The sequence below is a fragment of the Falco peregrinus genome, chromosome 5, assembly GCF_023634155.1.
Source record: "Falco peregrinus isolate bFalPer1 chromosome 5, bFalPer1.pri, whole genome shotgun sequence".
In the NCBI taxonomy this organism is placed as follows: domain Eukaryota; kingdom Metazoa; phylum Chordata; class Aves; order Falconiformes; family Falconidae; genus Falco; species Falco peregrinus.
In genome coordinates this window covers 28,262,824-28,275,968 of record NC_073725.1, presented here as the reverse complement: position 1 = coordinate 28,275,968, position 13,145 = coordinate 28,262,824, and the positions used below count along the sequence as shown (strand labels likewise).

Sequence of the window (13,145 nt, the reverse complement as noted above, 5' to 3'; positions counted from 1 at the left end):
TAGGCACAAATAGCAAGAAAAAGTCCTGAAACAAAAGTCCTGGTTACATGAGAATCTTCTCTCTGCAGGATGAGATTGTGTTTGATGATTTTAATGCTTTGAAGGTCTTTTTAGGTGAGTGTGCCCACATTTAGGTAAGTGGAAGTGTGTTGAAACAGTTCAAAACATTTTTAGGTATGTGTGCATTCTGTATCAGAATGGTGACGGTTTCTCCTTCAGCTTTAGTTTCCTCCCACTGTCACTGATTGATGAGTTGTTTTCAATGCTGCTGGTGGGTGGTTCTCCTCGATTTTTGAGTTGTAATTTATTTTAAGTTTCAGCTGTCACTGCTGAGGGCATTGGGAGCTTCTGTAAACTGGCAGAAAGGTGGAAGGGGAAAACCCAGGAATGTTCAGCAGAAGTTTCCAATGACATTGCTTTGCCAACAGAAAATGAATAAGGGTACCCTTAACCTTCGGAAAAGTGGCAAAAGCTACTCTGGAAAACATCTCAAGCTCATGATAATCAAGGTCATATTAAGTTTTGGTTCTCCTAATGAGTAAAGACATTTTAGTTAAATTTTCGTCTCTTTTGTAGGAAGGATAAGTACAGTAATAACAATTACAAACAGAAGAATTGTTTAGTAAGGAGTGTGTGTGTGCGTGCACACAAGAAACTGTGGAGGAATTTACAAGCTAAAAATATACTTGTTATAACAGTGTTATATACATGTAGCTATGTTTTACTATAAATTGGATGTAACTTTGCAATGCAGAGCATTTTTGAGAGTGTGCATTACTACAGTATGGATTTCTAGCAATACTTCCATCTCATTGTCATATCTGAAAGTGTTACTTCACTTTTCAAATGTAAGATGTAAAAGTAAAAGCTTATTAACACTTATTTTGTCTGATTTTAACAACGCTTGTGTACTTATTCTAAGTTTAACTATCACCAGGGACTCAAGTTTTTACTTTAGTTTACTTTTCCTGTTCTTAGGCATTATAAGGATGAGTTTCAAACTACAGAATTTTTACATCCAAACTTTAAAAGACTCACAGGTTTGTTCTGGCCATTGCAGCAATAGTCCTTTGGAATAACAAGAACTTTGAAGTAGTGTTGCATCAGGTTGGCTTTTTGTGGGGCTCTTAAAAAACTTTAATAGACATGAAGTAGTAGATCAAATCAGAGATCAAATCAGCAGCTTCATATGTTCTTACTGCCAGAATACAGATCTCAAATTCAGAAGGGTTTTTGTTCTCATGTGTGACTTGCTTTGAGTTATGGTGAGATTTCCAGTTCACTTAACCTGTTCTAAAAAAATTGTAACACACATTTCTCCACCATAAAGCACTGGAATGAATAAGGGTGGGGATATGTTTGTTGTAATATTGCACAGAAAGAAACTTGACAGAACAGAAACTTATGGTGTATATGTAGTTATATTAAAAAATATTTTAAACATTTTTGCTTTTTAGGTGATATATCTTGTAATAAATAAAAATAAACCCTTTCTTTTAAAATAAACTGCTGGTATGCCATTTCAGATGCAACTATTTATTGAGTAGGTTGGGGATTTTTTCTCCCTTTTCTGTTTCTTTCTGCTTTCAGCCCTTTTTCAGGGGCTCAAGAGTTGAAACCAGCTTGAATGACATAAACCCAAGCACCTCACAGTCTATTTAGCTTTCATTATTTTTCTGAAAAGTTGAAAGTGATGGAAAGGCATAGCTGGACTTCCTGTAGCTAATGCACTGCCTACTTTTGTCACCTCTACTGTTATTTAATTCCATCACATCCTGTGAATCTGCACCTTTCCTATGCCCCCGTAAAGCTGAGATTTACTCCTGCATTAGCAGCAGTTTGAAGGAATTTATCCCCTGCAGCAGCCATATTCACTGACAGAAACAATGTATTGTAAGACACTCGTGTCACGCAGTGCAGACTATCCTGCTAGGTCTTCTTTTTATAAAGATCTTTGCACTGTTTGTCAGCCCTAAAATTAAACCTGCCTTTTTTACATAGTGATGCAGGAGCTGTAGTTCTCCAAGATGCTACGGAAACTCTAAGGGAGCAGCATATAGGGTGACAGAGTTGCTAAATCCTTTTTGTCATTTAGCTCTTCTGCTTTCCAGAGATAGCCAGCAGCTGTGCCACCGGTGTGAGATAACTCTCTCCTGATCTTTATGCCACTCAGAAAGTAAAACAGGAGTGAGAACATCTGCTTCCTTCAATCAGTAAAGAGCCATTGAAATCTAAGAGAAGTTGACTTTTCCCAACTTCCGGCTGATAGTCTGAAGCTGGAAAAAGCTATTCTGTGAATTGGTTTTCTAAACTATTTGTTGTTTCTCAAATGTTTAAAATAGAGGATCCTAAAAAAATTGGAAATGTTCTTTTCCCCTGTCCATCAACATCTCCTCCTTGGAATTCAGGTCAGCAGTCCTGGGGGTGGAAAAGAACCCGTGAAGAAATGCATCGATGAAAACAGTATTAAGGTCTGTGTGGCTACAAGGTTTTTACTCAGTCTGCTTCCCTAGTCAAACTTTTCTAAGAGAAACATTTCCCCTCATGCTATGCTCAAGCCCGTTGTTGTGAATATTAGCTTAGTCAATGGTGAACTTCAAAATGCATTCGTAGTTGCTGTTGTCAGCTCATTAAAATGGCTGGATTTTCTGCCTAGACTAATAAGCTTAAAGAAGCTTGATGTTTCACACCAAAAGTTGAAATGAGATTCTTTAATTATTATTTTTTAAATTTCTTTTTACTTCTTGTCAGAACACAGCCAAGCCTTTTCAGATTTTAGTGTGGAATGGATTTGGTGGTCTCAGTTTGATGTCTCAGTTTGATCTGTATTATTGAGGTGATTAAACTTTTAAAAGACTATAGTTTGTTGCTCTTTCTGATTTTCATTCTCATTGTACATGCTTTTTAGCTGGCTCTGAGACGTAGGATCACTGTTCTGATCAGGTTTTCACCTCTTATTGCTTGTGGACAGTTTTTGATGCAATATAAAAGCATGTCAAGTTAAGAGTGAGGAAGCCATTTGCAAGGTGGGTTTCCCCCCTCCTTCTTCTCAAAAAGAATATAAGTAACGTTTGGGGAAAAAAAAAAAAATATCCAGACAGCTGGAAACAGCTTATTTTGTCATCAGGGCACATGTGAGTTTTAGCTTGGAAGATTTTGAAATTTAATACTCTCCTGAAGTCCCTTAAGAATATATATGCTGTGTGCTTGGACCAACTACCAAGAAAGCAAATACACTTTTTGGCATTTTTACTTCTGATGGCTTGAAAAGCAGAAATCTATTGTGCTTGTGCCTTCAGTTCTTGCTCTCTCTCTCTCTCCTATTCCCTGTATGTAGATATATGCAACCATTTCTCCTTATTTGCATAGACTTCATATCTGAATCTTGCATTTTTCTGACTTGTCCTCTCTTGGTTCGGTTAATTTTTTTTGCTTCTTTATTGTAACCTTTATCAATTTTCTAATTTAAGCTATTTTGATTCTGCCATGCTCTCTTCCTTGTTGTATTGTGTTCTTCTGTGTTTTAATGTACTCAGGTGGCTTCTAAAATGATGTTCCTTAAGTGTTTGCCCTTTCGTCTATTCTAGGTGTTCTTGGAGTTTCTTAATTTCTATTTTCACCTGTTCTTCTGTCTTACTAACAACCTTTTTGTGCAGCATTTCAAAAACCCATTTAAAAGAAGTACTGAATTATAGAATGATCCTGTATTGTCTTCCTTTCTACGTCATCTTCTACTTTGACATCTTGGTATAATGTCTTACTCTCCTCCCCTTCACAGTTGCCTTCTCTGCCTGGCACTTGCCACTTTTGTTCTGGTGTTTGCATTAGTGCCTACCCTTTGCCATCTGAAGTCGACAAAACGGTCTATTTCTGTCATCAAGCCTATTCATACACCGCAACATGATAGTTTGCTGTTTCCTATTGCATCTTAATAACCAGTTATTCTATCAGTATACTAACTTCACTTACCCCTTCGCTGTGTTTCTGTGCACCTGTTAAGTGATTTGTATGTTAGTGTTCCTTGCACTAGAACCTACCCTTTCAGTTTTGTTTATTCCCTTGAAGGTCTTTAAGTATGATTTACATATGGATAAAACCTGCCAAAACCTATCACACACTCATAAAACCACTTTTCACAAGGTGAATTGATCTCTAATACCTCATTCTTTTGTCTTTATTTGAAGAATGATCTTAATTTCTGCATTTGGTGTTCAACATAATGTTGAAGCTTAACAAATGCTGAAACGTTCAAAAGCAGCCTTTTTTCAAAAGTCCCGTGTTGTAATACTAGTAACTACCTACCACTCACTCTATTTCTCCTGTTCCAGAAGAACAGAAGGAGTGGTGTATCTAAACCCTTTAGTTTCTGTAAAAATATTCAGCAGGGATAAATGAGTGTCTGATTAAACAGTGACTTGGTTTTGTCTTCCATATAATGCTCTTCAGTATTTTTTCCTGAATTGTAGTAGTATCTCTGTACAAAGATTGGCCTGCCTTTTTGAAAGGAGCAGACTTAGAGAAAAACGTCATATGGCCCTGTGGTGAAATCTGCATACTACAAAGACAAAACTTCCTTGGTTTTCTGTAAGGTTTAGAAACTGAAAACGCCAAACTTCTGGAAGATCATTAAACAGTCAGTATTTGTCATCCTCTTGACTTGACCTGGAATGAGTCTATTAATATTTGTGACTTTGTTTTACAATAACTATACATTAATGCAGTTGGTATTTTATGATTACATTTAGGTAGCATGTAGAGAGTTAGAGAAATACTTGAAGAAAATTGTTTATGAATTCCTTATGAAATCTGCATGAAGTGTCTGAAAACAGACACAGTCTCCTTGATAACGAGAAATTCTGTTGACTTTAATTTGGGGAGAAAGGGGAAATTACTTGGAATATCTCACAATTTAATTAAAATGTCTACTTCTTGTATCAAATTAACTTTAGACCTTGTAACGAACACATAAAACTTTCCAGAAAAGTCTTTCTTTTTTAACATCAACAAGGTCTCTCTCTTTATACAGTAGAGCTAACAGTCTTTAGCTTTGTGTTTATGCCACGTCCAAATTGGAGACTTTTTCTTTTTTTAGCGTTGCTTTCCTTCCTGTGTCTTGATGGTTGGTTAGAGGCCTTTAAATGTGTGTGTGAGATCAGTCCGTCACTGCCAAAGCCCAGGGAAACATCTTGTCCTCGTTGGACTTTTGAAATAAACCCAGTCTTAGCAAGGAGATAGATTGGAAGAATTGCCAACAAATTAGATGAATGTTTAGAGTGGATGTGAAGTCTGGTTAAACAAACATTTCATTTCTTTTAGTAGCTGATTGATTGATTCCAAACAAAAATGCTGTACCATCTGGTCCTTGGAAAACAAAGAAACGTTACACATTCCTTTTGAAAAAAATTGCATAGAAAAATACTTAACAGTTTTCTATAAAGACACACCAATTTATATAAATTACCAGTTTTACTTGTTCTATGCATAACATGATCTGATTTATTCATGTATACTATGTATAACTTTGTGATAGTCATACCTTTCACAGAAAATGGGGGGATTACTAGAAAAGCTCCTATCTACAATGCTTATTATTCTGTCTGAGCTATTCACCATAACAGAATTTGACAAGCGGTTTTATGACTTGAAATAGAAAGCAGTATAAAGAGGTCGAGGACAAATTGAAACAACTGCCCCGCCAAATCAATTAAACGTTTTGCAGTAAATATGGTGAAATTTTAGGCCTTTCTGGAACAGTATTAGTTACGTAGATATATAGAGTAACTGCAGAGCTGTGTAGAGACAGATATTACATGTAGTGAGAAATTCCACAATTTTGAAACCTGATGTTATTCTGGGTGGTAATAAAACCTAAAAATTTCTAAAATTTACAGAGAGAAAACTCATAAGCTTTTTGGTGTATCTCTTGAAAAGAGGGAAAACTAAAGGAAGAAAGTATGTTGCATTAATAGAAGTGTTTCCATTTATGATGTAAAACTTCAACCTGTGTATAAACAAAGTTCTGAACAAAAACATTGTCAAAAATGGTTTAAAGAGACTTGAAAAAGTCGGTTTGGTTGGTTGTCCCCCTGCACCCCCCAGCTCTGGCATTCCTCCACTTGCTAAAAAATTATGTGTCTCAAACTTCTAATCACTTCTGTATCTTTTGGAAAGATGCTTTGTTTCCTGTGAATGTCAGTCACATTATTGTAATCTCAAAGGTGTGGTTCTTGATGTATAAATAAAATGAATTTATTGTCATTATGGGTTTTTTGCTTCAGGATATGAGGCTATGAAGATACTTATTGCTGTGTTTTATTTCATTCCAGCTATTCATGAGCTCTCCTGTGAAGCATACAAACACTTGGGCAAAACTTCAAATTACTACTGGATAGATCCAGATGGCAGTGGGGCACTGGGACCTTTGAAAGTTTACTGCAACATGACAGGTAACAGCATTGTGTTTGCTATTTTTTTTATTATTTTTTTGTGTAGTTGGGAAAAAGTCTATTCATAATTTGTATTTCTTGGCAAAAGAAAAATAACTGCTAAGCGCTTTTCAAGAGAAGGGTCATCAAATTTGTAATCACCAGGCAGTATACTCTCAGCAAGGCAGTAGTTAATCCATTTCATAAACTTTTTGAATCACAGCTATTAATTAGCCTTAACAGGCCTTTGCATTCCCAGTGGTGCATAATTTTTAAAAAGAAAAAAAGTGTACATATATGGCTATTTACTAGAACTATTTTATATCAACATATTGATAGTTCAGTAATATCTGTGATTTATGAGGTACCGTATAAGGCAGCTTTTCAGAAATGTCAGACTTTTATTTCTGTGTAGGTGTCGTTGACTTTTACCACAGACAGGGAATAGAAATTATTTACAAGAGAAACAAAACATTTGATTTGTGTTAGAAGGACATACTTTGTTTAACTTCTGAGACCATATGTATAACTGCATTCACTTCTTTTGGTTTTGTTGTGTGGGGTTTTTCCTGCCTGTAACAGTAGTTCTGTATGGGTAACTTCCTATCTGGGCATTCTCGCAGCAGCTGTCCTTAAGTCATTTGCATTGCCGTGCTGTGGCAGAAAAATATGATAAAGAAAAAAGGGGGCAGTTTCTTGCACCAGGAGTGTATGATGTGTTTGGTTGGTTAATGCATGACAATTGTCTCGCCGCTTTTTCTGATATGAAATACTGGGTAGCTGATACAACAGACGCATCCCCTGCCTTTCCTCCATTATCTGCGTGTAAGTTTGAATTTCAGTCTGTTTTCATTTGAAATCTGGCATATGTCCGAGTCATCAGGCTTTAGCATCAGCAGGGTGACCCACGCTATCGTAAGTTGAAACAGTAACTCTGTCTCTGTAGAAATCTCAGTTGCTGAAGCTCATGTAGCTCTTCCTGGTGGAAGAAACCTGTACATGCCTGGACCTGTGGGGTGGGTTTTATCCAACTTGGATGGGAGAAATTAGGGGGGAGGGGGGAAGCTGACATGAAGGGGGATGCATGGCACGTGCAGCAGACCCCAGATCAAGTGCTCCTAGGTAGACAGCTTGTCTAGGCAGGAGAACAGCAAAATACCAGCTTCGTGTTGCCATTAATGTCTGCATTTGTCTAATAAAGCATACCTAAGAAGGAGCCTGATCCAAGCTCTGGGAGTGCCATCAGTCCTCCTGGGGCTGGAGAGGCAGGCCAGCCAGTCTGTTCGGAGATACGGCTGTAAAGGCAATCTTTCACATAAGTGGATCCTGACCCATTTAGGGCTTTTAAAATCATAACTAGCACCTTGAACTGTATCAGTAACTAATCAGGCAGGCACTGCAGGGAACAGTGCCAAGAATTGCTGATGTATTACAGCAATTTCTGCTATTCAGAAGAAGAACCGCTGTGTTCAGCACCTAGCTATGGCTTTTGGGTACTCTTCAAGGGTAACTTTGTAAATTAAAAATATACTACCCTAGTGGTGTCAGGCACAAAAAACGTGCACCTATCCAGTACTAGAGTATTGCTCATTCATGTTAAATATAAACATACAGCAGAAAGTCCTAGTAGCTTGTCCAACACTGGGGGAAAAAACAGATAAGAAAAGTAAAAGTAACCATTTCATTTTACTAATGTTTCTCATCTACAAAACAGTTTCCAGAGTAATAAAATGTGGCCTTCTCCTAACCAGTGCAAGGAGATCATAAACACTAGGATGGATGATTTAGTGCTCATTCCCTTCATTTGGATATGATGTGTGCTGTGGGAAAATGCAGTTTTCTGTTTTGACTGGATCATTCTCATCAGCAGGTCTTTCCTACAAGAAGGTGTTTTGCACTAATATCCATGTAACTATTTAAATTTAAAAAATAAGAACCAAAGAGAAGTATTTCTTCATTAAAATGCAAATGACTGGAAGAAATACGTGGAAGTCCATGGGAAGCAGTTTTAATCTCTGCTTCTAAAACTCAAAGGCCACACTGATAATCGTTCCTGGCTAGCTTAGTAAAGCACATCACCTATGTATGTACTCTGTAGTACCTATACATTGCAGCTGTTACAGCTTTCATTTTCTTTTAGTTAGTGGTTATCTTAAGCAGTGAAGACTGTGGAGGGCTAAGAGCAGGGGTCCTCAAGCTTTTTAAACAGGGGCCGGTGCATGGATGAAGTGGCAGGCAGTCATCTGCAGCTGCTTGGTTCTGCCCCCCCCCCGGCGGGGGGTTCTCTAAATACCGGGGGCTGGATTGAGGACACTGGTGGGGCTATATCTGGCCCACGGGCCATAGTTTGAGGACCCCTGGTTAAGAGCTATGTTTTTAAGAGATAATTCACAACATCCTAAACCTTTTTCTGAATTGATAGCATATTATCAGTAATATATATACTAGAAAAGGGACAGGGTGAGGTGGAGGGCTTCACTTTGCTTCATCAATAGCACATTTCTCAAGAACTCTGTAGCAATGATGCATTGCTCGTTCATGTTAAATATACATTCTCATATATGTATATACTTCTCATATAAATATACTTCTCATATAACAAAAGGCACTGTAGCATATTAGAACAAAAGCAGAATTTTCAAATTTTAGTATTGAAGTCGTGCAGGTTTATGGTATTACTAGCACTATATTTGAAACAAGAACTTAAATTAGCCGAATTACAATATTTTTTTTTCTTTGTGAACATGAAACTAAGTAACCTACAGATCTAGCTTTACTGAATAGTATATGGAGTGTAGTAAAATAAAAAACCTCCACTTCTTTGTATGGCAGGATAGTGATATTTTATTTTAATAGCGACATCCTGTAGTTTCCCTCTCTAGCCTGAGAGACAAATCTAAGTGTTCCTATTAACCCATATGTTAAACAGACATCTTTGTATTAAATTACTACTCAAGATGCTAATAGACATTTTTAAATATGCTTGTTCCATTCAGGTAGAACTAGCAAGTAAGAACACCTTACTGACTAAAAAGGTAATATAAAATGTGACTTGTTAGTTTGGTTTCTAGAGAAAACAAGTCCACAAGGTTAGGGTTATTAGAAAAGCAGGCATCTATCTTCCTAAAACAAGGTGGCTTAACTGTTAATGTACTACTTTCATGCTTACTGTAGTGTATAGTTTTACGAGTACAAATGTTGGAGAGTAAACTGCACTCTCACTTGACAATAAACCTTCAGGGGCAAGGGAAGTATCCTGAAATGCCACTGAAATTGTATATTTAGAAATTGTATCTTTAGCCCTTGAAGGTACTGTAGCACAAATATTGAATCACAAATTTCATTATTTCATCATTATGTCAGCATTTCACCTACAGTGAAATAGTATAGTCAGAAAGTGTTAGGGTTCCTAAATGTGGCAAAAAGTTGTGTGTGTTTTTTTTTTTTTTTTTTTTAAATGAAGAGAAAATTGTGGCTTAGTAGACTGCTCTCTGGGCATATTTCTGGGCATAGTCCTTATACATCTTTAGCGTGTCTTAATTTAATAAACTGGAGAATTTCATGATCAGTCCTGCCCTTCAGGGATGTCACTGTAGTAACTAAAAATTATTCTCATTTCTAAGTTGTCCTGGCAATTCAATAGTGCAGTCAAATTCAGAAATACGTATGTGCTTGTGCTCCCCACAGCAGTTCATGATCTCTACAAACTACGCTGTACTGTCAAAGAAACCCCGGAGCCCCCTCGTTCGCTTGTCCTTGTCTCCTCCAAATAAATATTGTACTCACAGGGTTGTGTTTTGATAGTGAAGAGGAACCAAGCACTTACATTTTATGTCTTCATAGTGGAATTAAAATGCTTGAGATATCATGTTTAAGTACTTATTCCTGCTGGAGTAACACAGCTTTTCAAAACCTAGAGCACTGCAATAGGTGTTCAGCAGTTTTCCAAATACTTATCAGTAGGAACTATCTAAATTTTAGGAAGGTTTTTTTTTTTTTTAATAAGAAAAACAGTATTGAAAATGTTTAGAGTTGGAAAGTTGCAACTTTTCAAATTAATGCACTTAGGGAAAATTATTGCTTGAAGATGTGTTGTGGCATAATTTTTAACCATTAGACTGCTTTTCAGTTTAGCATAACTTGTGATCTTAGGCTGAAAGGGAACTCTTCCAAAGCTCTGTCATCTTCAGGCCAAGACCTTACTGTCTTTTAGAGGCAGATCTACAAAGCAGAGCTAGATTCTGCATTCCAGCAGATTTTTACAGAGATGGAGGGTTCCTATTTCAGTATCCAGATTAACGCCTTTCCTGTTGTCTCTTTAACTGTCATTAGAACAGTAGCTGCAGTGGAAGGAACTATCTTTTAAGAAGTTTGTGGGAAGATGTAAACTTGAGCATTTTACAGCTTCACCCCATGCTCATTGTGATATTTTGTATTTCTGAATCTTTAGGCTTGATTCAGTTTCCTCTGGCAGTTTTTATTTCAATCCCATTGAGAAAGACCAAAGAAATAAGTTAAAATTACTCCCTATTTTTTTTCTATTTCTTTTTTTCCCCTCAGCCTGAGGAGGATGGGGGAAAGGCGTCAGATCAGTAAGTTTACCCTGATCTTGTGCATTTGTTCCGCAAAAATTTTCAGAGTGGAGGGTGAGGGATAAGCAGAGGAACAGTGTGCAGGGGCTGTAAAGGTTTGCTGCTTTATCCTGCTGGCTGTGTGGCAGGTCAGCAGGAGAGGCAGACCAGCGCTTCTGTTATTCCTCAAGGCTTATGCTGAGGGTGAGGAAATCATAGTCTTTCTGTTGTTTCTTCTACTTCGTCATTTAGTCTACTGATGCAAAGCAGAACTGGAAGGTTTCATAATCTATTTTACCAGAAGATACGTCGGTTAATTCTTTCTGTTGGTCCTGAAGTCATTACGCCTCTGTGATGTGGCTTTTATCTCATTTCAGGATCCAAATAGCTGCAAGCTTAATGTTAACATTTGAGTGGTACTTACGCTATCCCCCTTTCTAGTACAGTTCTTTTGCCTAAAGCTGCACATCTTCAAACGTTTTGAGAAATCATTATACATATTCACAGCCTGCCTCATTAAGGTCAAACGTACAGGGTGGCTTCTCTAGCCACTCTCCCCCTTCCTCTGTTCTCTCTCCCTTCGCTTATTTTAACCGAAGTGGCACATGTAATAATTACTGCAATGACTTTGTGAGTAGACATTAAACAACCATAACTGTCATATCCTGTGATTTTTCTGTCTTCTTTTTGTAAATAGTGGGTCACTGGAGTGCTTTTTACTATGACATATGTAGAAACATATGGCATGAATATAAATGTGCCATCCATCACTCATACTGATGAAAAGTGCCCCAGCAGTGGTAAATGTTTAATTCTATTGCACATATCTGTATAATTAGTTTTTCAGATGAGACATTTTGCCTGATAACTGAACTTTCGAGGTACCAAAACTTTTATTCATACAGATATATTTAAGTGCATGTGAAACAAATTTGTGAGCAATTTAATTCAATAAATAAAAGTAAAGATCTCTTCTTTGTGTAGATCCTCCTGTTTGATAGAGAAAAGAATTAGTGGGTTTTTTTAGTTATTAACTCAAATAGAATAGGTTGGCATACATTTGAAAGCAGTAAACAGAATTTTGTCGTTGGGCAATGGTTAGCTTTGCATGTAAACTAAAGTATAGAAACCTCACCCAGTGCAATCCCATTGCAGGCGGCTTCTAATACAGTATTGGAAGTCTGTTACCTAAAATACAGGAAGGAAAAATGGCTTCAGTGTTTCAAATATGGCATGTGACCTGAACTTTTTATTTTTTTAACAGCATCTCTGACACACTTTTCCTTCAGTTGTAGAGCTTTGTTTTTAATGAGTCTGTCAGACACATTGGCAAATTAAAGCGGTTTTCAGAGGTAAAAAGAGGAACAAATAGTTAAGAAGGATTGAGACTGTTGTTTCAGAGTTGAGGGTGTGGGGGGAAGAGCAAAAGCACCAAGCCATTTAAGACACTGGTTTTGGTCAGTTGGCTTATCAAGGTAGATTCTCAGTATACAGAGGGGAGAAAAGATACTGAGGGATAAGGAAAATGCTAGTCGTTGAAGAGTCAGGGGATCATGTCTGGAGAAGCATCTCTGATGGCAGACTTTCTTCCTAAGGCGAGTTCATCCATCTGGTGTTAGGGTAAAATAACAGACCCGTGAGAGTTCTGGAGACAGAGCAGTCTATGTTTATGTCTCAGCCTGCCAAGTAGGCTGAAACATCCTGCATCTCGGTTTTAGTTCATTGATTATCTTTCTCATCTGTTCTTATTTACAATGCACGCCCTTGGTATTCCAGGTTTCACTGGTACATCATTTGGTTTTGCATTCAGCTTTTTTATTATTTTTAATTTATGTCAAATTTGGCTTTCTTGCGAAAAGGATTTTTGTGGTACTTAACTGTATATCAACAAATTTGGCTAGTGCCTTTCCTCTCCATGCTGTGGAGCACAGTGCTGACTGCTGGTGAAGAGATGATCATGATTGTTTTTCCAGCTGGACGTAAACTTTCCACTCGGCCTCAATCAGTTCCCAGACTATAATCACCAGCCTTTCTCTGGGTTCATCTTGAGCTTGCTTTCTGGAATCCTTCTGAAATAAGTCAGGATGGTTTTCTTTTTGTTTGTTTGGTTTTGCCACAGGTTAACACTGAAAAATGGTAGGCACTCCTG

At 37.4% G+C, this 13,145-nt stretch overlaps 1 protein-coding gene across 2 annotated transcripts in view; it reads left to right on the top strand.

Moving 5' to 3' along the window:
* The window catches only part of CNTNAP2 (contactin associated protein 2), a 1,162,992-nt gene that overhangs the window by 771,450 nt on the left and 378,397 nt on the right, over positions 1 to 13,145 (top strand). For both annotated transcript variants that reach the window (XM_055806132.1, XM_055806133.1), the window contains one exon: positions 6,327 to 6,446. In XM_055806132.1, coding sequence (XP_055662107.1) covers positions 6,327 to 6,446 — 120 coding nt within the window. The remainder of the gene's footprint in view (positions 1 to 6,326; positions 6,447 to 13,145) is intronic.